The sequence below is a fragment of the Astatotilapia calliptera genome, chromosome 18 (assembly GCF_900246225.1).
Source record: "Astatotilapia calliptera chromosome 18, fAstCal1.2, whole genome shotgun sequence".
Lineage (NCBI taxonomy): Eukaryota > Metazoa > Chordata > Actinopteri > Cichliformes > Cichlidae > Astatotilapia > Astatotilapia calliptera.
This window is the reverse complement of record NC_039319.1, coordinates 12126016-12151080: the sequence shown is the minus strand read 5'-3', so window position 1 is coordinate 12151080 and position 25065 is coordinate 12126016. Positions and strand designations below refer to the sequence as shown.

The 25065-nt window shown below is 40.2% G+C and overlaps 1 protein-coding gene across 1 annotated transcript; it reads right to left on the bottom strand.

Annotated features, from left to right (window-relative positions):
* Positions 1-4571: 4571 nt before the first annotated feature.
* mfsd14a2 (major facilitator superfamily domain containing 14A2) lies at positions 4572-24573 on the bottom strand. Its single transcript, XM_026149023.1, has 12 exons — positions 24276-24573; positions 21377-21472; positions 17661-17723; positions 14825-14952; positions 14576-14690; positions 14271-14489; positions 12677-12790; positions 11723-11794; positions 10782-10894; positions 8962-9059; positions 7769-7926; positions 4572-7660 (listed from the first exon to the last, which is right to left on the bottom strand). Exons 1-12 carry the CDS (start codon positions 24360-24362, stop codon positions 7448-7450), a joined length of 1476 nt encoding a protein of 491 aa, XP_026004808.1. The 5' UTR covers positions 24363-24573; the 3' UTR covers positions 4572-7447.
* Between the last annotated feature and the right edge of the window lie 492 nt (positions 24574-25065).

Genomic DNA, 25065 nt, shown 5'->3' with positions numbered 1-25065 from the left:
TACTTTTTACATAACTGATCAAATGTGAGCAGCATGCCGTCTGCATATAGGTCTTTAATTTTTTGAATGCCTTTATTTTTTTCCATATTTTAAATCCTCCATCACTTTTACCAGGTGTGAACTTTTCATTTCCCCAAATAGGGCTAAATCGCGAAAGCGATGGAGGATCGCCCACATATTTATGAGCTGCATGCCAAATTATAATTGTATTTTTCGAGAAATATTTTTTAAACTTTTGCTCAATTGACTCTTTGAACTAACCTTGGTCTTAATGATAACTGCTGCATATGAATTCATTATTCAGAATTTGACTTTGAAAATACCAGCAGATTAACATAATGCAACTTTTTATGAAAGAAAACACACAAAATATATATTTTTTTTACTGTGTACAGAGTACACTAACAGTAAACAGAAATCCATGTAAAAGTCCAGTAGAAGTATATAATGTATTATTTTAGATTTTTACTCTTCATCCATCATGTGTCTCTGATTCATACAGATTTTAACCATTATTGTGCAGAGACTGATTCAAACTCTATATTCATATTCTTGGACTCTGCTTGAGTGACTTTGCATGGATCGCAGTTCAAAATAATCTTTATTTATCTTATATTCATCCCCAGAGCCTTGCAGGAGCCCTCAGTTCATACACTGTTTGTAACAAACTGTTTTAGGTCCTCTGACTTTAAGGCTGCCTTTCTCCTTCTGGCTCCCTCTCAAAAATTTAAACAGCAGGTGTTTAACAGGAGGGGCGGTCACAGAACAACAGAAGAAAGAAAATAACGCGTGTATTTATAAACCTCTCAAATTAAAGCTCATAATCTGCATTTCAATCACATCTTGATTCTTTGGCTTAAAATCAACTGCAGGGGCGTAAAGAGGCAAAACTAGAAAAATTACGTTTTTGTCCAACAAATTATGAAGCTAACTGTAACAGGCCCATTTTAATCACTTTTAGTTGGGGGTTGAAAACGGGTGGAGATGTTCAGCTAAAGATGAAGGCACTTGGTCTAATCGTTTGTTGTGCTGTGGAAAACAGCAGGATGCAGCGCAACAGGCATGTGGTTAAAAGCCTCACAGATGCGAAAGCCACCGCTGTGGTACTTTGAGCTGCCACTCATAGCACAGGTGCGTTGGTGTGTGCCGTCTCCCTCTCAGTAATGACATAAATCTGTCTGAAATGATCAGCTCACTGCTGAGAGGGATTAAAGTGCTCTTACATAAAAGCTGAAGCTGCACTTTCTGCCACTTTACCTTATTCCAACATATGGTTATATGTAGGTAACACCCTGTTTGAATGTGACAGCAAAAACAACAGGGTCAGGGTTCAGAGCGATAAGGCCGACTCTCTCTCTGAATATCACGTACTTGGGTTCCTTTTTTCAGTCCGTGCGATCTGTGAGAGGTGCTGGAGATGCAGTACCGGTGAGGAAAATCCAGTTTAAAGTTAGTAAAGTATATTTTTAAAGTATAGACTTAGAGGAAAAAGTCAGAGCTGTGATGTTAAACCTTGTTTAGGCCCACGCCTATCCCAAAGTTAATCGTCAACCACAAGTGCCAGGAAGTCATGTGAGAACGCATCGGTGGTCTGCTTATAGAACATGGGAAAGGAGTCAGCGAGGGAGAGGTTAGCGAAAACCCCACCTGCTTGACTGGAGGGAACAATAAGGTTCACATATGATTCATCTCAGTGCTCTTCCTAGACGCCAGTGTGCTACACTTTTTCACTGCAGGAAAGCTGCTCCCGTATGTGAGGACGTAGTAGGACATCCACCAACTCGGTCCGTTTCCCCTTTCCAGGGCGTCCTCGGGGCATACGAGATGTACGACTCCAGAGAAGGATTTCTTCCTTCCGTTGCTTGCAAAGATAATACTTTGATGGGTGCCTCTCTGAGGTTAATGGACACTCACATTTTTAGCAGTGGTGCTGTGGACTGGCCTCCAGCCAAGTGCAGGAGGCCCGTTTTCAAACATGTAAGCGCTCTTTCACTCTTGTGCACCTTACAGAGGCCTGGAAAGTAAATGCGACATGACAGCTACTCTGCATCACAATGCATTCCAGCAGCTCCTCCAAACAGTCACACGGCCTCGTTTCATCCAAAAACATGAGCACAAATAAACGACAGGGGAAACACTAGATGGGCTCCTGCACTCACACTTACATCTTGGAAGTCACCTGAGTGACTCAGTAAAGTTGCTTGTTAAAACATGCCCAATCCTTTCCCTGCCAGAGAGCTGTTAATCCCGACAAGACTGTGTGGCCCTAATTCTCGGAAAGCTGGAACCTGCTATTTGTTGACTTGCTGAGGCGCTACAAGCAGTGGAGGCTGCAAAGTTAAAGCATCTCCTCTCGTTTCTTTTTTAAAACCAAATGTGTTCATGGGATATGTAAAGGAAGCCAAAATCATTGTGCCATGTAACCACAGCAGCACAGTGCTTGTTTCCCACGCTGCACATTTGTTTACTGAAGTATGCGTGTCTGTGATTTACTGAGGACTGATAGAGTCCACACTGTCCTGATAAAGCTGTCGTAACTAAATCAAGCGAAGCTTCCAGTGCTGTTAGAGTGCTCGTCGGGAAACAATGGGCATGGATTATGGTTAAGAGCCTTATTATTATCTCTTTTATCCCAGGTTAAGACCACGTAACACCTGCTGCTCCACTTGGGCACTTTTGCGGACATCATCATATTCCTGCTGACACAAGGAAACACTGGAGAGGAACTCTGCACAGACATGCAAAGATTTCTCTTTAAGTGCAAATGTTTACGCATAGAGTGGCTGGAAGTTCCCCCAGTTTGTCATCTTTCCAATGCAAGAAAAAAAGTGATGAAAAAACAGCCTTAATGAAACAGCAACATGTCAGCATGTGTGAAGAGTGTGATGACAGGAAGCTGTCACGTGTCAACACTCTCTTAACAATCCCACAGACTTATTATTTTGCAGGACAAAAGTTTTCTGTCACGTACGGTCGTTCATGTCATATCTCCATCAGGAAATGGGCACACTAAGGTCATAAAGGTCTGGACACGGCCAGCACAATACTCTGTTATCGCGGTGTGTTTAAATGATGCCCCCAAAGTGCGGTGAAATCATTACATTGATCCACACTTTCATATTGTTTATTCCAAATTCTGATTCTACCATCCGAATGTCAAAGCGTAAATTGAGACTTATCAGACCAGGAAATGTTTTTCCAATGATTTATTGTCCAACTTTGGTGCGCTCATGGCACTGGGTGTGGTCTTCTGCTGCTGTAGCCCTTTCTTCCTCCAAGATGCACTTCTGTATACTTTGAGTGTAACCAGTGTTTGTGTTTCCTTCCCATCAGACCAAGGGATTTATCCACTAGATAGTAGCTCTTTTTCATACCCTTCAATGTAAACCCGAGAGACAGTTGGATGGGAAAATCCCAGCAGATCAGCCCATCTGATACCAACAACCACATTCAAAGTCGCTTAAAATTACCTGTGTTTCCCTGTTCTGATGGCCTGTTTGAACTTCAGCAGTCTACGTCAACTTGCTATCATTGATTGGCCAACTAAATGTTTGCATCAACAAGCAATTAAACAGGTGTGCCTAATAGAATGTATGTCTAAGTAATGGCTGTGACCAAAAAGGTCAATTTCAGACAGGTTAACGGGAGTACACATCGTGAGATACGGCAGGCAGCGCTGGCTGTACTGCCATCAACTCCAACCACCTGTTGTTCAAACCTACTGTTTAAATCTAGAGCCAATCAGAAGAAAGCTGGGGTAGTTAGGCTGGCTTTATGGAAGAATTAATGAATCTAATAATTCTCCTTTCGAACTATTTTATCCACAAGCGCTTTTCAAAAGAAAACAGTAATTACAAGTAAGGCTTCAAACAGGAAACATTGCTTTATATTATGCAAATACTCATTAATCACATTAAGATTTGAGCATTGACCCAGTAAAACTTCATCATTCACACAGTAATTCAACAAAATGATGGGCAAGTTATTAGCTGCTAATTGTAAGACATTAAATTCCCCTACATTACATTGATAACAAAAATAAATTATTCTGGCCACTTTATCACATTCTTTTATTTTGGATTAATATCACATTTTAGGTTTTTTTGTTGTTTTTTTTACATATCCCGCTTTGCATTCACTGTTACTCAGGGAGAAGACTCTAAAGTTTCTGCCAGATGTAACTACCGCCTCCATGTGGATTTAATTACAAATCCACCACCCATAAATGAGCTCAGGTCAATGCACGACTATATACACAATGTAGGTGGAGGAGGCATTAGTGGTACCATTAAGCTTCAAAGGGCAGGTTTACTAAACCAACAGCCAGCAAACTCAGAGCATTACATTACAAAACAAAGGGGGGGGGGCAGTAATATAACAGCAAATAAAGCCCAACAGGAATGCTACCAGTTTATAGTGAGATTCACTGGGATTTAGCAGCCGTTAACTATTGGATCATCGCCTTAAACGAAACGACCGAGTGATTATCGCTGCTCAGACTCTCACTCACTGCCACATTAACACGATTTCACCTGTGTTACCCACCCAGAAAACAGAGGCAACCTGAAACGTTTCATTGTACAATAAACCTTTAATAAATAGTTTATCATTAGTTTCCCATATTTACATTAATAACCACCATTTTACTTACTTAGGTTGCCATACTCATTTCTTGGCTAATTTTAGGCACACAAAGAGGGGGGGTTCAGGCCACAAACCACATTGTACTAAAAACAGGAGTGGCTAGCAGGTAATTCTGGAGAAATATATAGTAATTATAATAATTGCACCATACAACCAAATTGACCAAGAGGTGGCCATCTCCTTGAGGAATAAATATATACATTTTTCTCTAGGTACAGGTGATCTTTGTACATTTACAGTCGTCTGCTTGGAGGCTGTAGGTGTGCACGTGGGTGGTGGTGGGGGGCTGGTGCAGAATCTTACCAATTTATGCAGGATCTGATTTTCTGTTTTTCCAATTACATGATTTAAAAAAACAAACAAAAAACATCCCCTCTTAAATGACAAAAACCCCTTGAGGGTATTGAGGGTATGTGTGGTCAACATGTTCAGTTTCATTCGAAACATTCAGAGAAATCTGGGAAAAAATATGAGCTTAACAAACCATGGTGAAATGCTTGTTATTAAATGAAGACAGAGGCTGGAAAAAAAAAATCCAAAACAAACATAACAAAGGGGACACATGGACATTTGATAATTTCCCATCCAATTTTGACAATTAATCCTAAAAAATGACTGAAGTTTTAAAAAGCTATTAAAAAAAAAAAGCATTAAAACTTAAATCTTCAGTCAAAGAAATGAAGACGAGAAAATAAAAAGAACAACAATAACACTCAAATCACACAAGTGTACATTCACACACACACAGTACAAAAGAAAAAAGCAAATCAAGAAGATATGGCACTAAATACGTGTTCATACAGATGTTAAACAGCATGAAACCAGTTGTTAGCTACGAGAGGCATTCACAAATCAAAGTTACAATGTGGAAAGGTGGCGATGTATTATGTGAACGAAGGGAACGCAGTATTGCTGATCCAAATGACCGAAAAAAGAAAAAAAACCACACAAGCACCTCACAGGCATGCCAGGTACAGACAGCGCCACCTGTTGACAGGGGAAAATAAAAAATAAAAAAACAAAACCAAAAACATGGCAGCAGCGGTTCAGACCTGCAGACCAACCCAGAGACATCTGCAGGCATTGACGATAATAAAAATTCAGGGCTTACACTTTTAAGTGGATTTTTTTTCTTCTTTTCTCTTTTTTCAAACTAATGAAATCTGGGATGACTGCAGATTTCTCAATACTCTCCACATCGACACAACCTCCAGATTTTACTTTGCTTCACTGTTTGAGGATGACATCAACATTTTCAGCCATCTAATCCACTACTGCTATTCGTTTCTGCCTCTTAGGTGGCGCAGGCTGGCATCTGCAGAGCTTCTACATAAGTTGCCAGACACGTCTGTGAGGTGCTTCATGTCAGGCATTTGGAGAAGCGTGGCCTGCCTCTGAGTGTACACATGTCAGGTTAAACGTCAGGGACTATATGACACAGTTATGATTCTTATCCACCACTTTACGCCACACTGATTACCCTTTATATTTACTACTGCAGCAGCATGGCTGATATTCTGCTGAACCTAATGATATCAATTCAAACAGTCAGTGCCGACACCGACATCCTGATAGCAATGCTCCAGCTCCAAATGGTCCAGAGGCTTTTTAAAAATAAAACCGTGTCTCTGTAAGCCTCAACTTGATGGTGATAAACGTCAGGAATCAAAGTAACAGGAAGGGCATGAATACAAAGGAATAAAAAGTGTGTAACGGCTCCGATGGGAGCAATAGCACAAGATTACAGAGCCTTCTCAGACCTCGGTCTTCATACAGGTTACGTAATGTCTCCATATATATCTTAAGTGACTTCAAGGCAACATTTGTTTCTTGAATAAAAACTTGAAGCACAACTAGCCTTCAGTTTGAACAGAGAAAAATATACAACCCAAACTGTACTACTAATCTAGAGAATGGCAAGTAAACATTGAAAAACCATTTTGAGCTAATAAAGTGGTCTCTTCTAGTCATCTCTCTGTAAGAAATTTGATATTTGAACAAAACCTGGTCCTAACAAAGCTTTTTGTATCTGAACTGGTTGCCAACCCTGACTGCAATTAGGCAGCGCCTCTCCAATACTGGTTTGCAGGCTCCTTTCACAGGTTTAACAGCTGCTGCGCTCCCACAGAAGAACAACTAGAAGAAGAACTATGTTTCCTTCTTGGATGCCTAAACAGAGCTGTAGTCATAAAGACAAGCATCAGAACAGAAGTTAGCTTGTGAAAGGGCGTTCGTTACGCTCTTCTCAGACAAACGAAGGTGCCACTTGGCTAACTAAAGAGGAATAATCAAGAGTCACACAGGTATTTAGTAACGTATCAGAGATATATCCCCACTCGCACTTTAAACCCAAGTCACTTCAGTTCTGTTTCGCGCCAGGAGGGGGGACAAGCTGTTGTGTGCTCCACTGTTACAACTTCAGACAAACCAAAGATTGGAGTCCAGCTCAGTCTCTCACACACACACACACACACACACACACACACACACACACACACACACACACACACACACACACACGGTCTTCCACTGCAGCCCTGATAATGCTCGACACACTTTCTTCACACAGGGTCTTTAGAAAGTCCTCACAATAACCCAGCTATTAGAAAGAAAAGGGCTGCTAAGGAAGGAGCGCCCAACTTTGTGCTGTGGACAGCAAAACAGACAAACATCTCTTTGCGGCACTCGAGTGTGACGTGTGCCTGAGGTGTGTGTGTGTCCTTGTGATAAATTATGTGTATCTGTCCATGTGTGCAGGGCATTTTGAGGTGGAGCGAGGGAGTCTGCCCCCCCTGAGCTGAGGTTATACGCTGCTGTCCTCCAGCAGCGGCTCCTTGCCCTCTGCCCCGCTGCCTTGCGGGCTGTGGGAGTGACTCTGTGCCCCGTTGCTGTGCTTCTTGTAGGAGCCAGGCCTCATACCGGGACCCGTGTGCTCCGGGATGAACAGCGCCACCAGCAGAGACAGCAGCACTGAGCATGCACCAAAGAGGAAGGGAGGACCTGGGATGATGGCACTCTAAGAAGGAGAAGACAACACTTTGGTCATTATGGAGCACATGAATAAGGAAATTCTGTATACACATCCTTGCAGATGGCTTTAATGTTATCTCTGATTCAAGCTCACCTCATCAGTGGGGTTGGCCATGTTCGGTTTGGCACCTTTCTCAGAGCCGTCCGTGTCGGTCAGCTCCACGTGGAATAAGTAGAAGATGAAGCCGTAAAGAGCAGGACCCAAACCGTTACAGAGGCCTCGAATTCCAGTGATCATGCCCTGAACAACACCTGAACAAGACGCATATGGAAAAACCTTCAGTAGATCCCCCCACAAAAAAATTGGAACGCGAAACACACAACATTCAATCAATAACATTTAAATGGACACAAGTTTCTGGTTCTGAACGGGTTAGCTAATGCATTAAAACCACTGACAGATGAAGGGAATTATGTTGATCATTTATTACAATGATATGTTCTCTCCTGGCCCTTGAAAAATATCAACCACCGACCTATATACTGTAGACGAGCCACTATGTGGAGCATAGCTACCCCTCTAATAACACAAGTACACAGCTGCTCCCTTATTCACAAGGGGTTGCCACAGAGGGCTGCAAGTTTGATTTGGCCGACTTTCCACACCGGATGCCCTTCCTGATACAACTCCAACAGGATTTGTATCTCCTCCTGGGATTGTACTGGAGGATCAATAAATATGATGATAGTGATGGTGATAAACTGGGCCTCCAGCTGCATCTGAGCAGTTTACAGTGTCCAGGACCTCAGGTGAGGAAGAAGATCAGGGTCATGATTGTTTTTTTGTTTTTTCCCCCCCCCACAACAGTCACAGGGTGAGCTCTACTGTATCGCCATGTGGCAGAACATCCTGTGGAAACAACCCAGACTCTGGTGGGCTGAGGCAGCAGTTTCAGGCCATAATAATACGTTGCTTTGCTCAACACTTGCCTTGATCCCCACACCTTCTCAAAAATAAGAAGCGAGTTGAAAGGTCACCACTTTTGACAGTACACACATTAACTTAAGTGCAAGTGGTCAGAACAGGATTCCCACAGAGATCTAAAACTGGTCTTTTCCTGTAACCTTCGATCATATGTGCTCATATTCACATCTACGACCAATAAAGAATCACCAATTAACCTAAAATAGATGTGTTTGTACTGTGGGAGGACGCTGAGTGCCCACAGAGAACCCACACAGACACGGGGAGAACATGCAGACTTCAGGAAAGACCACAGTTGGCCGACATTTGGCAACAGGCATGTTTTTGTGCATCTTTGACCTCTGTTCCGATGACACTCTCACCTTGCTGGTCAGGGTCCGCATTACGGGACACAATGGCGCTGATGGCGGGGAACGTAATGCTGGACATGGCAGCAACGGCTCCAGCTGCCCACATCATCCTACAGTCACCAAACACAACACAAAGATTTTACTTGCCTAATACTTTAAGGAATAAATTGTGAAATATGCACTTTTCTGATGACAAAGCTAGTTTTAGATGAAGCTGCACTTCCTGTTTTATTTGAAAATCTAAACTTCAACAGTGTGTCAACGTGCATTTCATCAGAATGTGATTTCTATTCTGATTTTAAAGGCAGATTTTTTTACCCTTCTGTGAGCAACATGAGGATTCTCCCCTTAATATATGACACAGCCAGTCTAACCTTTATTTAACCCGATTTAAAGAGTATTGACCAAAGCTCAGAGGAGCAGCAGAGAGACATGCTGAATGTTTTCTTTCAGAATCAATAGATATTATAGTCGCCCGTCTTCTCCTTCAGGCCAAAACAACATGAGAAACTGAAGCTGCTATGACCACACTTGAAGAGAAATGAAACAGAGCGTGATCAATGTGTCGGGGTGGTCGTTTATCGAGTTCTTCATATCAGCAGGTTTAAAGCAAGAAAAGCTTGAAATATTATTTTTCATTCATCTGACTTAAAATAAATCGATTAATTGTTTGACTGAGAGTCAAGTGCAAGTTTGATAGGGTTAAATATCTACACTTTTGTTTTAACGTCTCACAATCAATCATTTATGTGTTCAAAGAGTCACATAAAAAAATATTACATCTTATGTTTAAGTTACAATAGTAGCATTAGGTAAGCCTCTGCTTCCCTCTAGTGGTCTCTCAGGGTAGTGAAATAGGAGTGCCAATAGATAACTAGCTGTAGTACAAAGTTGTTGTTTTTTCTAATTTATCTGCAAAAATAAGAAAAGCTTTTAGTGTTAATGGAGAAACAGTCCTGATATGCAGATGCTGGTTTTAACGATAGTAAATGTAATTGTGCTGATTGATGAGTAAATTAAGTGTTTCTGATGATTTCTTATTATTTTAAAGTTAAATAAAGACAAATAAATGTTTTAAGTTTTCTCAGACATTTAATACTTACTTGTTTTTTGTTTTTTTTTTTAATCCTGAAGGATTAGAACCACTGTCACAAAAGGGGCAGGAAATGATTTGTCAAGATAAACTTCCTTCCCCAATTCTTTGAAATCATAGGCACAACAGTTATTGTATTTCATTTTGTGTTGAAGGGGTACGCAAGGTATTTGCATGTTTTCAGATTGTGGCTGTTTTATAGTCCAACTGTCTGTGTTAGGACACCTGCCAAAAAAGACCACGCCCAACTGAGGCAACCGTGTTTACGAGGTATAAAGAAATTCAACCCACATGGATTCATTACAAAGGGGCTATAAGTATGCTTTTAACACTATGAAGTTGGACATTTTAGCACTGGAGTCTACGGGAACCAACTGGCGTTTGTAGCTAGCATTGTAGCTAGCATGGCCACTAGAGGAGCCGCAGTGCTTTTGCACTCAGGCGTTGGCTTCATTTCTTTAACTCTCCTCCGTCGCATTTGTAGCCCTGCTGTTCTGCACACAATCAGCATTACAGCGGCTGGATGGTGTTACAACATTTAACCGCAGTCACCAGAGAAACCATGCTACACTCTCAACCCGGGCTCCATGAACACACACATTACACATGGAGGAAGTGAAAACAAATATGAAATACAACTACACGTTCCAATTTTCAACCAGTAGGATCTTGGTGACCTCAAGTTCTGCTGATGCGAATAAATGAAGAAATGTGAGTGTTTGCATTAGGAAATACTAACCAGGGCTGAGATCCAAAGCCATACCAGGCCAGCTGGAGGATCTGAAAGCCGAGGCCAAGCAGGATTGTGTTCTTATTTCCTATAGAGCGCATCAGGATCCCCAACACAACCGTCTAAGGGAACACAAAACATAAAGACCCAAATTATACCAGGCACTGATCAACAACAATCAAAACCCACATTAAACTTAAACAGCTTCTCATCCAAGTCCTGAAACGCAGCTGAAATAATTATGCATGAATTCAAATGAGAGAAATTTTGTTTTTGTCTTCTTTTACATAACACTCCCCCATGTTTTTCTTGACGGCACGGCTTTAAAAGTAATGTAGGGAGCAAATTGTACAGACAATGTGGGTCCACAGAGTCACCATGTCAACCAACAAACTAAAAAAAAAAAAGTGTCAGAGACCCCCAAAAATGATGTTTTAACAACTCTAACCAAATGGCTTTTAATGCCTAACCCATCTATGATTTCAACTTGGGTCTCAGGAGTAAAATCATCATTGCCACAACAAATGCCTCCAACCCCCAAATGAGGTATTTTTTTGTGTGGAAAAGAATAATTTGGTGGACATCGACAGCAAAATGAGACCGCAGACGGATTGTGTTCAGGAACATGAAAATAATGCTGGAAAACTTGTGTTCGGGAACACAAATCAACAAAATAGAGACTATAAGAGATAGTAAGAATAGTAAGACAGCGCTGCATTAAAATAAAAGCATAAATGAGAGAAAAAGAAATCCGATCAAAATAGACCAATCAAAGTGGGGCAACATGATCCAAAAGCCAGTCTATAAAGTTTACAAAGACAGCATTTTGACTGAGAAAATAAATCAGCCAGTAAAAAAAAAAAACAACCAAAAAACAAAACACCGTCATGCTTAATGGAAGTAAAGTAGAATGATTGATATCAGATGTAAATGTAAATAAACAGCAGTACCTGAGCTAATATTGAGAGGATTCCCAAAACAGCGATGAAGGCAGCCACTGTCTCTGAGGAGAAGCCTATGACCTGAGGGTGAGAGAGAGCGTTGAGCTATCGCAGGTTAGGACATGAACAATAGAGCACAGATCTTACCATAAAACCTTCAATTGTGTGCACATTGGAAGAACAGGGTTTGGTTGGAGTCTTCAGTAACACTACTTTTTCCTCAGAGAAAATGCGTTCTTTACATTCCTGGTGTATTTATGCTAAGTACACCAGGAGTGCTCCCTTTTATTTCCATCAATGCAGACAGCAGAGAGGGGACAAGGGGTGTGTTAGCCCTGGTGCCCCAAAACGACAGCGTCGCTTCTTCCCCCCACAAAATGAGCCTGCGTGTGAAGGACCTGCCTAACTGGTTCACCTGACACCGTTTACACAAACTAAACAAACCCCCACTCGAAACTTTCAGTTAAACAGAAACAATCCCACAGCTGCTCCCGTATGCTCCTGCAGCATAATGAATGAAGCCGTCCACTTATTTCTGCTAGGGTGTAAAGCAATGATTTTCCTGTGATAGCATTTTGTGGAGAAACCTAATGAATCTGCTCTAGTTTTAAAGAAACGTGCGGCTCAGCAAACCTGTTCGGCCAGTCTTGGAGCAGTGGAAGTGAAAGTGTGTGGTCAGCAGGTTTCTCATGTCCCTGAGCTTTTCAGCCTTTAATTACCCAAAATGTAAAATAATAAATTTTATTGTCCTCAATAAAAAACAAACAAACAAAACACCCCCCCCCCCCAGTATACTATATTTTACACTTTTATAGCATCTCCTTTATGCTCCAGTAATGCCATTTTTATTTAGCAGCTCAGTCCCACCAAGTGGTTGTGATGTGTCTAAATTTTGCTTTGGTGTATATTTCAGGCATTTGTGGTCTTTCTGGAAATGTGTGAGGAAGAAAGTTTGGCGTTCACCTGTCTGAGATAGAGGAAGAAGCTGGAGTACTGGCCGGCCTCAGGGAGGTAGGAGAGGAACACTGTGATACAGATGAGGAGCACCGTAGAGTCCTGGCCCACTTTACGCAGAGACTGACCAAGAGAGCAACAAGAAGAGTTAACATGAGCAAGAATTCAAAACAGGAGTTGTTTCTGACATGCTCGCTTAATCAAATATACTTATTTATTAAGCCATAAGCTGCAAAGGCTGTGAGGGCGATAAGGGTGAAGTGTTCAAATTAAAGCTTTACTTTCACATGTGCTACATATATACGCTAACATAACTTTATCTTAATCTGCAAACCATCAGCAACAATGATAACGACTCTGTAATAAAAGGACTTTTTGAAGACGCTGTGTGAAAATGAGAGAAGTCCATAATCTGCACATTTAAACAGATTGTTCTGTTAAACAGAGGAAATGTATTCCTTCTGTTCTTAATGGACATCGAAATATTTCATCTGAACATGTTTTCACTGGAAAACTCAAGAGATGGGAGGAAAAACTCCACAGCGCAGTGCCTTAGAGCAAAAACAAAGTTTGCATTCAGTTTGACACTTTGCAAGTTTTTGCTGGTGGGAATGAGGTTCTAGGAATAATTGGACAGATTTGCATTAAAATGCTAACAGACATTGGCGGTCCTAGCCTGTTTGGCGCCCTGGGCGAACACTCCCTCTGGCGCGGTTATTGGACTGTACTGACTAAAGTCAGAGTGTCTTTTTAGCATTATGAAAAAGCTCAAAATTGGACATCCACATTGTATTTTCACAAATACATATTGAACTGAGAAAAGTAAAACTGGGAGACATCACCTAGATGTTCAAGAAAATATCACAAGCTAATCGAGATCCAGATAATCCTCTTGGATCCAGGGATGCAGCTCATGCATGTTGTCAATGCTGGAATTATCAGCCTTGGTATGAAACCTCAGACTGCTCTTGTTTACTACAAATTCCTCCCAGTGTTATGTGTTCACAGCAGCTCAGCAAAGTACTTACAGAGTAAATTTGCTACTGAAAAGATTAAGTTTGGAAGAGACACGATTCCAATAATCCAGACTTCGAAAGTCTCAAGGAATACATATCGCCACACAACAGTGGATTTAAGCTTTCATAACTACACTGTGAAGTTATGCTTTAAATAGTTTAACAACTTCAGGTAAATCATTTGTTTTCTTGTCAGCAGCACCAAGATCTGAGAAGTGCGCAACCAGCAGCTAAATGATTAAATGCATAATTTGGATTTTTAAAGATTATTATTAATGACTCATTTAAAAAAAAAAAACTGTACTTTTTGTGTTGTGCTTTGAACGTAAAGGGTAGTTACTTTTCTCATTATTTCTCACTTATTTCAATTAATTTATCACTGGTTGTGAATCACAGTGTTAAGTGTTCTTTCAGTTTAAGGCTCTTAGCTAAAATTAGAAACATTCAATTATGCGTGAAGTAAGTGTTCACACAATGTTTTGTGTTTTTCTTTAAGCCAGAGACTAACAGATAATAAATCACACTGCTGTTGTGTTGGCCCAGCCTGTACACTGAAATTTATCAGTAAAGATTACTGTGTTACTCACAGCGAAGGGGTCTGCCTGTTCCCAGGAGATGGGCGCTCCCCATGATGCTGGCCTCATCTTCTCCGGCAGCGACTCTGGTACAGCCATCAGGATGAAGCAGATGTCGAGCAGAGCGATGACTGTGGCCAGGATCACAACTAAGGTGTCACTGTAAGCCTCAGACAGGTAGGCTCCAATGGCTGGGCTGGTAACCAGGCTTGCTGCAAAGGTAGCTGATACCTGAAGGAAAGAGGGAAAGAGGGATGAAATAATTGACAGATTCTTAACTGACACCTTTGAAAAGCTTTTGAAATGTGCCTCCTTACCAAACCATAAGCAGTGCTCCTCTCATGCTCTTGTGTGATGTCTGCCACATAGGCAAAGATCACAGAGAAGGTGACGGCAAAGACACCGGACATCGAGATGACTGCAAAGTACCACCTGAATAAAAGACAAAAGCTTCACCTGTGAGCATACACAACGGCTAAAACTACAGATTGTTTTGGTTAATGTTGATCAGTGACATGCTGGCGTTTCAAAGCTTCAGCACTGAGCCGTCGGTATACTGCACTCACCATGGACTGATCTTCATCAGCGGAATGGGCGCGCAAGTGAAGAAGACTGTTAGCAGCAGGAAGGACTTGCGTCCCCATACGTCTGACAACGCTCCAATTAGTGGAGCACTCAGAAATGATAACAGGCCCTGAAAAGATAGAGGGGAACAGAGGAATAAGATACTGCTGGATGTGTCAGTAATGTTACTAATGGGTAACCTTCACTTTCAAGAACATGCACACACTGTAAACAAGAACTCAGAGTTTCAAAACTGTAAAATAAGTCTCGATGACTGAAAAAACTTTTTCCATATTTGGCAGCAAATATTCAAAATATGCTGTACTGGATGAGAAATTTTACTACAGAGACTCCAGCTTGGCTCCAAATTGAGTCATCCAATTGTGTCAAAACGTGCCTATCAGCTTTGTTGAGTTGAAGCAGTGAAGCAGCTCCTGAAGCACTTTAATGTTCCCCAGCAACATTTTTTCCGCTATTTACAAATTCGCCACTTTGTAAAGAGTCTATTTTTCTTCATTTCTGGAATTACTTGAAGACTTCTTTGGATTATTATTAAGATAAACAGTGATAAGAGAGGGGCGATTAAAGAAATCGATGCTATATTGTTAGGTCTTCAATCTCCTTCTTTCTCCATCCTTAAAGTACAGTGGGAGAAAGACCTTGGGATGAATATAACAGATGAACTCTGGCAATCTTTTCTCCATGCGGTACAATCTTCTTTGATATGTGCCAGGCATGGGCTCCTCCAATTCAAGGTCCTACACTGATTACATACCTCCAAGGAAAAGTTAGCCAAGTTCTATCCAGGAGCTGACCCCCTGTGTAACAGATGTAAAGCAGAAACAGGTTCACTCCTTCATACCTTTTGGACATGCCCCAATCTTCATAACTATTGGGTGTCTATATTTAACACCTTTTCAGAGATATATAACGTTAAATATGATCCTTCTGTTCTAACGGCTATCTTTGGGGTGATACCTCAAAACATCACTCTGCCAAAATACTATTCGAATTCTATTGCCTTTGCTTCACTCATTGCAAGGCGCGTTATACTTTTAAGATGGAAGCAGGAAGCTCCTCCCACACATGAACAGTGGCTTGCAGAGCTCATGAGGTTTTTGCACTTGGAAAAGATGAGATGTACACTGGCAGGTTCAACCACCAAATTTCTTAAGGCATGGCAGCCATTTCTAATGTACATGGAAACATTTAAAATGACCACCTTATCATGACCGGATACCATATCTCTATATCACTATCATATTTAACTGTACACTGAATGTCCCTTATACATTTTATTTTTGTGTTTGTTGTTGTTTGTTTTTAGTTTTGTAAGGATTTCTTTGGTTTGTTTTCCTTCTCTTTCTGTTATCTCTTGGGGTATTGTAAATACTGAACAGCAAAGTACTGTATGTTCAAAGTTTTGCTATTAACATGCTGCTGTGACTGAAAATAAAATTATATAAAACTTTTTCCAGCTGTCTGTGAGTCATCCTCAGTCCCTACTTACTCCTAATGGAAACTTTAAACCAGAGCAAACAAAATAATAACAGAGCGCTTATAGCTAGCTGGCTGGCATGCTAAATCTAGAATAAATAAAGACTTACAGGCCAACACACGCTGAGAACCGAGACCATCTTTAAAATGCTGTGACCTGTCATAGAGGAACCTTGCTTAGGATTGAATTTAACAAGCTTTGCAGTTTTGCAAGGAAAAATTATTGGGCCACAATTCTTAAATCCTAGTAACCAAAAACTTGAAATGATTACAAGCATGTCCTTAACCAATCTGTAGATTATCTTACGCTACATCACCTTTGAAGGAGCTTCATTTATTCTTAGTCCAGCTTGGGAACCTGCTACAGTTACTGGACAGCTTGCAGTCATATTTCAACATGGAAATACACTGATGGCAAACATGATGATGGACACTGATTGGGTTTTTATGGGAACTGGCCACTTGGTGCAGTAACAATAATGAAAGATTTTAATGGGGTCATTTAAAAACCCTGTTTGTTTTTCCTCTTTTGGTACTTTTAAATTGGCTTTGGTTTTTATTTCCATTCATATATCACTTTGTTTCGCACAGCTGCTGCAGAAGCCTTGAGATATATTGACAGTGATGAAATTAAAGTGAGATTATAGCCTGCTTTAAAAAAAGAAAAAAAAGAACCCTAATTGATTACACTCAATTTAATTTTGTGAGATATAATGTGAAGGACAGATGACCCTTGTAATGGTTGTAAAATCATTGTGAACTACAAGGTCTTTGTAAAATGGTTACTGCACAAATCTCACTAAACTTGCGTAATGTACACATGAGCAAAAACAAAAATTCTTCACCTTTGGCTAAGCAATGACATATGAAGGGGAAACTTATCAGCAAACACACACAAAAACCAAAGCACGCTTAAAGATTGAGGATACTCTTTATCTGATTAGTGGCATTAACTGTGCGATTGTTATCATTCCTCAAGTGCCTTCTATATTTGCAGATTTACAAATCCAATAAATCCACTAGTACTTTTTCTTTCAATAACAAGAAACATAACCAGATATCTATAACATTTGTTATATGTAGTTATTTATGAGTCCTATGCAACTTCAACACTGATAAGATGGTTAAAGGGTGTTTCTCCCATTTCCTTATTTATTTATTTCAAAACAAAAAACTCTGGTGCAATAATTCTGATGTAACACACTCATAGACATCTGAGCATTTTCCAACAGCTTTGAACATCACACAACCAATCAGAAGGAAGGACAAGAACCAGCTGTCTTATAGTGAGACACATGAATCGGACCAGTTATTGTATTGTCTTGTTGTGCTGTCTCTTACCTTCACACCATGAATGAGCCCATTCATCAGGAATGTGTGCTGGGGGAATGTCTGGTGTAATACCTGCAGAGCAAACACACATAAAAGTAAATTAAACCACTTTATTAACACTGAATTAAGCCTGCAGAATTATGGCAAGAAACATGATCACAATTATTTAGGGGGAACACTGCAAATTTTATTATTTAATAAGATTACTCATTAACACACAGATGGATATTTAAAAACAAAACCCCAACAACCAACCAAGGCACAGATTTAAAACAAACAAAAAAACAAAATGTATTTTTCCATGATACCACAAACCGTTGTCTCCCTGCTACACTGGTTACAGCAGATGTAGTTTTACAAATTGCTGTCACATATAATTCTGTAACATTATTTTTTCTGCTTGCCATTTCATTCAATAAAAAGTTTTGATGCAGATCTTCAAGAAGGGCCATTTGAAATATTTTATTTATTTTTACTATGAATGCTGTAAATGTCCATTTAGAAAAGGGATCATTTTGAAAGGTCCTAATTTCATGTTTTGTTATTGTGCTGGAAAAAATCCTCCACAAAAGGTCAAGAGCTGCTGATAGGGGGAGGAAAACCAAACAAAAACCCAGCCACCGCAAGAACGTCTGCACTACGACGTCCTTTCCTGTCAACAGTGCAATCTTGTTTGAAAGGTTAACCCGGGCAGAATGAAAGAACCATCTGGGCAGTCGCCCTTGGAAAATGCTTGGATAAGGGCACACTTGGTTGATTGGATGAACAATGTAGCTGCTTTGCATGTTTAAAACAAACAGAAAAAAGATCCCAGAGACTTCACTGTCACTGAAAAAGGTTAAAACTTGCACAAAAAAGGAGGGGGAAAAAAAAGACTAAAGAATTTGGCACCTGGCTTTTCCCCCTCCTTTTTTATTTTTTAATGGCTTATTACAACATGATTCAATGCTCACGTTGAATCACACAATAGACAAACTTGTCTTCCCATCCACCTGTGAGCACTAAACACAATCGAACTGCAAATGCGCAAAGATCATAAAGGCTCCAGACAACATGCTCCCGGTGGTCCCTAGTAAATCTGAGTTTTCCTTTCCACAACAACTGACCCGAACATGTTGGAGTGCCCACATTTTATTCGGGAAGGAAACACGATGAAGTTGCTTTTGTTCTGCTTATGTTGGGAAGATAAACTCGCAGCCTCATTTGTTTGAGCAGTCAAATGACCTGCAAAGTTTACTAAACTAATAAAGCTTCCAGGGTTGCTCAGCGCTATGCTGACTACAGTTTTGTGTTTTTCTTTAGTTTTTGTTTCAAATTTATTTCAAATGTGTGTTTTAAGTTTCACTTTTAGTAACCACGATGGGTTAGACTCCTTCAGTTTAGTTTTTATTGGTCTGAAATGTTTAGTTTCACATCAGTTTTTGTTGGTTTCACAATCACTGTTTGTTATAATAACAGTATACTACAAACCAAATGGCCGAATGTCATAAAACACTGCCATCTCAATAAATTCAAAGGCATCTCAGGTTGAAGGTGCTGATATATTAAAAAGAATTTGTCAGTTGAATCTAAACTAAACTTTTAATTTATTTTGGTTAACCTAAACACAATATTTTCTTAGTTTTTACATTTTTTAAAGTCTAGTGTTCATTTATATTCCAGCTAACTAAAATGACATCAACTACTTGTTTGGTTTAATTTTAGTTAACTATAAATAACCTTTGTCCTCGATGTTATCATCTCCAGAGTGGAGTGGTTAGAGACTGATCAACAAAATGATTATTTCTGTTTTATAGCATATTTGTTTCACTCTGCTCTGTTAAGAGTAAATGTTTACCAATTTGCTAAAAATCAAGAATCTGCAAATAAAGCTGAAAAAAAGTGGGAACTGTCAGTCTCTGTCTCACTCTTGAGATTAAGAAATTCTTTTGTAGGGACTTAAAGGGCTTAACAAAATTAGTAGACTCCACCCAGTGTAATGGTCGAATATAATAATTCTTGTTATCCATGAATTTTTTAAACAACAACAACAAAAAGAGAAATGGCAAATTACAGTCATTGACTTGCATTCCTGAAATCTGTTTGATTCATTTCTAAATTCTCAGAGAAATCTGGTTTTCTAGCTCAAATCTGAGTGTAAAGACACGACTTCAGTTCAGTTAATTTAGTCATTTTCAGTTTTAAACAAGTTTCTGACTTATTTCTCTCTGGCATTTAATTTACGACAGGTGATCTAACAAATTTGTTAAGGACTGTACCTAGCGTGTCTTTTGATGGCAGGAAAAATCCACTATTTTTTTTCTGCAAGTCCAAGAGTAACCCTGTTAAATAAACATGATCTCAGTATTAACCAAATTAAATGCAATTCTGATTTTTGCCATAGTCAAGCAGCTCATTATTAGTGGGTGCAGAACGGAAACAGGCGTTCAGATAGATGAAGTTCACAGGTTTAAAGTCCACGGCAGATATGGTTCATTGACACTGGCGCAGGAACAAGCAGTTTAGGACACGATGAGCACAACTGGGACAACAACAGGATCTGATTATTGTTTGGGGGTACTGAGGGAAAGCTGATGGCAAAGCTAAGAATCCCCTGTTTTCCTCTGGGAGTCAGTTACCCAACACACACACTCTGAATGCTCTGTGAAGACTGTTGCTGCTGGATACTAATGAAGCAGTGCACTCACTGGGAGCAGTGAAGCAGTGGCTCTCATCTTCAGGCGTCCTCTGATTACGTAGTCTAAAATGCAAATCCTGCCTCTGTCCAGGGATTGTGAAGGCAACAGCCCTCCCAATCCACCCCACCCATCCAACCAGTAATTAATGCTAAACAGTTACACATACAACAAGCTCCTCAAACAGGAGACTGCTGTGAAGCATGTGTTGCGTAAGCCTGTCTGCTTTACATCATGTGGCTCACAGATGTTTACTCATTATTTGTTGAGACACCAGTTTCTCCTCACAGACATTTACACGAGAAGGAAAAGGAATGTGCACAAAAAAAAACCCAAGGAGAAACTAGAAAGGAAAGAATTCAGTAAATGCCGAGTTTGGCTGAAATGTGAAAAGGCAGGGTGAGAAGAATGAAAACTATTAACATACAATCCCCCGTTGGCGTGGTGTTGTTGCAGTCCTTTGTTTCACCAGGAGTCTACAGGCTTGATGAACACACAATCCCTGCTGGTATAAACTAAAGTACTTCACTGGTCTCAGTCATCTTAGCCCTTTATTTATTTAAAAAAAATATGAAATTGTGCAAAATACTTCTTGATTGAGACATTTTAGAGAGAAGTTCCTCTACATGTCGCTGTTCAAACTGTGAGTCAAATACTTGGAACCACCCCACGCTGCTGTGTGGTGCAGCGAGGTGATTGTATGGTGTGGTTTTCCGGGCTGACGGCACCAACCAGCGACCCCCTGATAAGCCTTTTAGACAAAGAACTAGTGCTCAGACAATACAACACTTTGGTGGCCTTTTCATATTTTTCAGTTCGTTAGCTGCTGGCAAAACATCTGCCAATGCACATTCACAAAAACCAAAACCACGCCACCCTGGTCTTGCTCAATCGATTGGAGATTCAATTATTCATAGACACCAATGGTCTGAGAAATGCCACTCGCTGGCTGGGGTTTTAAAGGAGGAAAGGTGGGTGTGTTAGACTATAAACAGTTATGTCAGTATACATAACAGAGTGTGTATGTGCATGCGTACACTCTAGGCTTACCGTGAGCATCGGGGCAGTGAGTAGACCCCATGCAAAAAACTCCAGGAAGATGACCACCACGGCATGGTAAACACTGGGCTCCCCAATTCCCTGAGGCTGAATGGAGACAAACACAGACATACAGGTAGAAAGGCGGTTAGATGACAAGCAACAGAGACCGTAACATGCATTTAAGTGCCTGTTTGTGGGAAGACATTAACAAATCAAACCTAGAGCTGGAATCTGCTAAATGATACAGACTCCACATCGCCTGATTCTGTGGAACAACCCACAGATGGGTACAAGAGTGAAATTCACTTCATACCCTGTATTTGAATAAGTGTCCAAATTACGGGATTTTTTCTTTTTGACTTGACAGATACACTGCTAAATAATTGTATTTCATATGCTTTTTCTGCATAAAATGACTACATTTACTCAACCTGACAATGATTAGGAGATTAACATGCACATAAATTATGTGAAAACTATAAATAAAATAGACTAAAGGACACTTACTGAGTAAGAAATGTTTCTTTTGTATTTTAGCCTGCAGATAAGTAAATGACCTTACAGATAACCTCAGATTGCTTCTACTTAAACTAGCATTTGTTTTCACTAGCAATAGCCAAGTTATGAGCAATATTTTGTTACCAACACACTTCTCTGAATGCACTTTACAACAGGAAGTTGCAGTAAATGATGCAGCGTTCAAATCTAAATTGCACAAGCTGACATGAGCAAAAGAAGCACAGTGGTTACATTAATGCATTACATACTTACAACATTAAGACACATCTATACTGCTTTGCCCTCATTATGAATTGCACTAAGTCCAAGACAATGACCAGAATGTAAATCAAGAGGATTCGTTTTTACCAAGAGATGCGAGGTTTGTCTGGAGCCTACTAAATGGGTTTTGACATTCTCGCAAAGTAAAAATCTCCAGAATCGTTTTCTTTGAAGTGGAGTTTCATTTCCTGAAGCTTAAAATTGATTTTTCATTATCAAACAGACAGAAATAACAAGAAATGAACAATTAAGGCAACTCTTAGCAATATTCAAACCAATCATGTTAACCACCCAAAATTCCATTGTAAACCAGGGGAAAACCCAAGTTTACTCAATCATAATTTACTAAATTCATAAAAATTTAAATTATACAGTTTGATTTAACAGATGACATAGTACAACAGTTAGTATTTTAGCTTACTGGGTCATTCTTAAAATAAAGGCCTAGATCTGTAATGAGTAACACGCAAATAGAAATCCCCTTTGCCTTTTATAAAAACCACATCGTGGGGAGGAAGTCACTATATTCCAGCTCAATTTAATCTTTGCAAAGGTGAAGATGTCGCATGATGCCGTGTACATGGACACTGAGAACAAATTATGGCAGGAAATGACTTTGTGTGATAATTGTAGAAACTATAAAATACGCCAGCCTAAACCGAAAGACTCTTGTGCGGTTTGTAATTTCCCAGCATACCACACTAGCCTGCAGGCCTGACAGGGGCGTAAATCAAATAAGCTCCCACCCTTTTTGCTCCATCACAACTGTATCCCTGGGATGCCTGCTTCTCCGAGAAAATGAAGAACAACATCTAACTGTGTCACTGAATGGATGCAGCAACTTCTCCATTTAAATGACACCCTGCCTCGCATTCAGAGCTTAATGCACTGCCATTGACTAGGGAGTCTAATGCTATCATTCACTCCTGCTCAATGTTCATAAATGAAATCTTAATAGCTGAGTGGTCAGAACCAGTCACAGCCACAGTAAAGACTGATTACAAACATGGAGCCTGAGTGGAAAAGAGCCCCATCAAGTAAGGTGATCATCTGAAGTGGTTCTCCTCATTATGATCACAATTGTTAGTCTTCATATGGATTTTCAGTATGTTTGGCATTACTGTCCCACTGATTACGTAACCGGTACAGATGCCTCACTGAGTTTATAACAGCTCCACCATACTCACACTGCCAGCAGCCTAATTTAGGAGAATCACCACCATCTACAGTCAACAGTCAAAACAAATTTAAATGAATCACCTATATAATCCCTTGTATGGGAGTTGCCCTTTAGTCAAGGCAACTTTATACAAATATCCAAAATAAAAAAATGTCACAACATTACAGCTTTACAGGTGTCAATAAACCAGAGACAGGAGAAAAATATGGCAATAGGGCCTGACTCACCAAACTCTGGACAGCTAACGTACACTTATCCTACCTTACATCAGATCGGGATTGGCTCTAAATCCGGAAGCTAATACCAATGTTTTTAGTTGTCCGATGTTGTGTTCTGCTTGTTTTTAACCAACATGACAAACCCCATGTTTAAATATGCTGCCCTCACCTACTTATAAGATTAACCAAGTAACTGCACATTAGCTTTGTACCGCATACAGCACCTTAAAACTACCCAGATGTAACTATTCAGCTAGTAAGGGCAAATAAAAAATAAGCCCAATTAAACACATATGCTTGTAAGCTAACGTTGAGCTAGTCCCAGCTGGTACTTTTAGTGCCACATAATTTAAAGAAACGTGAGTTCCTATTAGCATTAATGTAGAGTGAAAAAGCTAAAAGTAAAGGTAACTGAATGTCTGCTTTATCAATAAAAGAAACAGAGCTAACAACGGTATCAACGACCTACCGTTACCTGAGCTGACGTGTTAACAAGCAGCTAACGCAGGCCGCTAATACTGGAAATGCTAGCCCACAGCTAGCAGTGTTAGCCCTCCCAACACCCAGCCTCCGTTAACGGTCAACGTTGCCCGCTACCACCGACAGCCGCAACAAAAGCTGCATTACCTCGCGTATTTTCACGAAATAAACACACCAGCACAGGCGGCCGAGAGCCCGTTTAACTCAATGGCAGGCTAACTTACGGGAGATAAATAAATATTTAACTCACCCTTCCTCCATCTTTTATTATAATTTTCTTTGCAAGAAGAATGCTGCGGTTCAGCCGCTTCTTCTTCTTCTTCTCCCCCGTCATCATTAACTTATGTCCATTCTTGGGGTCAGAGGGTCATCGTTGCGCCAATCAAAACCAAAAAAACCCACTAATTTCGCCTCCTGGGCTCATCGCACTTCGGGCAAATCGGCTCCAGGAGGCAGCTAGCAGCGAGCTAACTATTTTGTGATCTCTCCTCCCCACCTCACCTCAGCCTGGCTTCCTGTACTAGATGTCAACCCACCCCTTCTGGCGCAATGACGTCCAGCGATTGGCTGTCTAATACAAGGGCGAAGCAGAACAGGGCGTTGGATTGGCTCAGATGATGTCAACGCTATCGATCCTCACACGGTGATTTGTGAGCATCACATAGCGGGTAACAAAGAGGAAATGCTTTATTTGGAGAGTGACTGTGTTTACGAAGAAACGTAAACCGTGTCTGACTACTTCTTCGAACCCAGTGAAGAAAATTCCTTTGGAGGAAATACGTATTCAAACTCAAAATATTTAATGAACATCATACTCTAAAGATGGCTATTTTATTAAACCTAGGATTAAGATTGTGTAGTATGCATACTAAGTTAGCGATTGTGCGTGTGTGTAGTATAGATGTAGGTGAAAGTTTGGTTACATGTAGCCTTAAAATAAAAGTTTGCATGGCATTAAAAAATCAATACAGTGGGAGAGAAAATATGTAAACACCAATTGATAAAAACAAATAAGAAATGTGAAATAGTTTAGAAAATTA

Coding starts and splice junctions, on each gene's coding strand:
- mfsd14a2 (XM_026149023.1), bottom strand. CDS start 24,362: ATGATGACGGGGGAGAAGAAGAAGAAGAAGCGGCTGAACCGCAGCATT. Junction 14,490..14,575: donor GGAGCACTGCTTATGGTTTG/GTAAGGAGGCAC, acceptor TCTTTCCTTCAG/GTATCAGCTACCTTTGCAGC. Junction 7,927..8,961: donor TGCGGACCCTGACCAGCAAG/GTGAGAGTGTCA, acceptor CGTCTTGTTCAG/GTGTTGTTCAGGGCATGATC.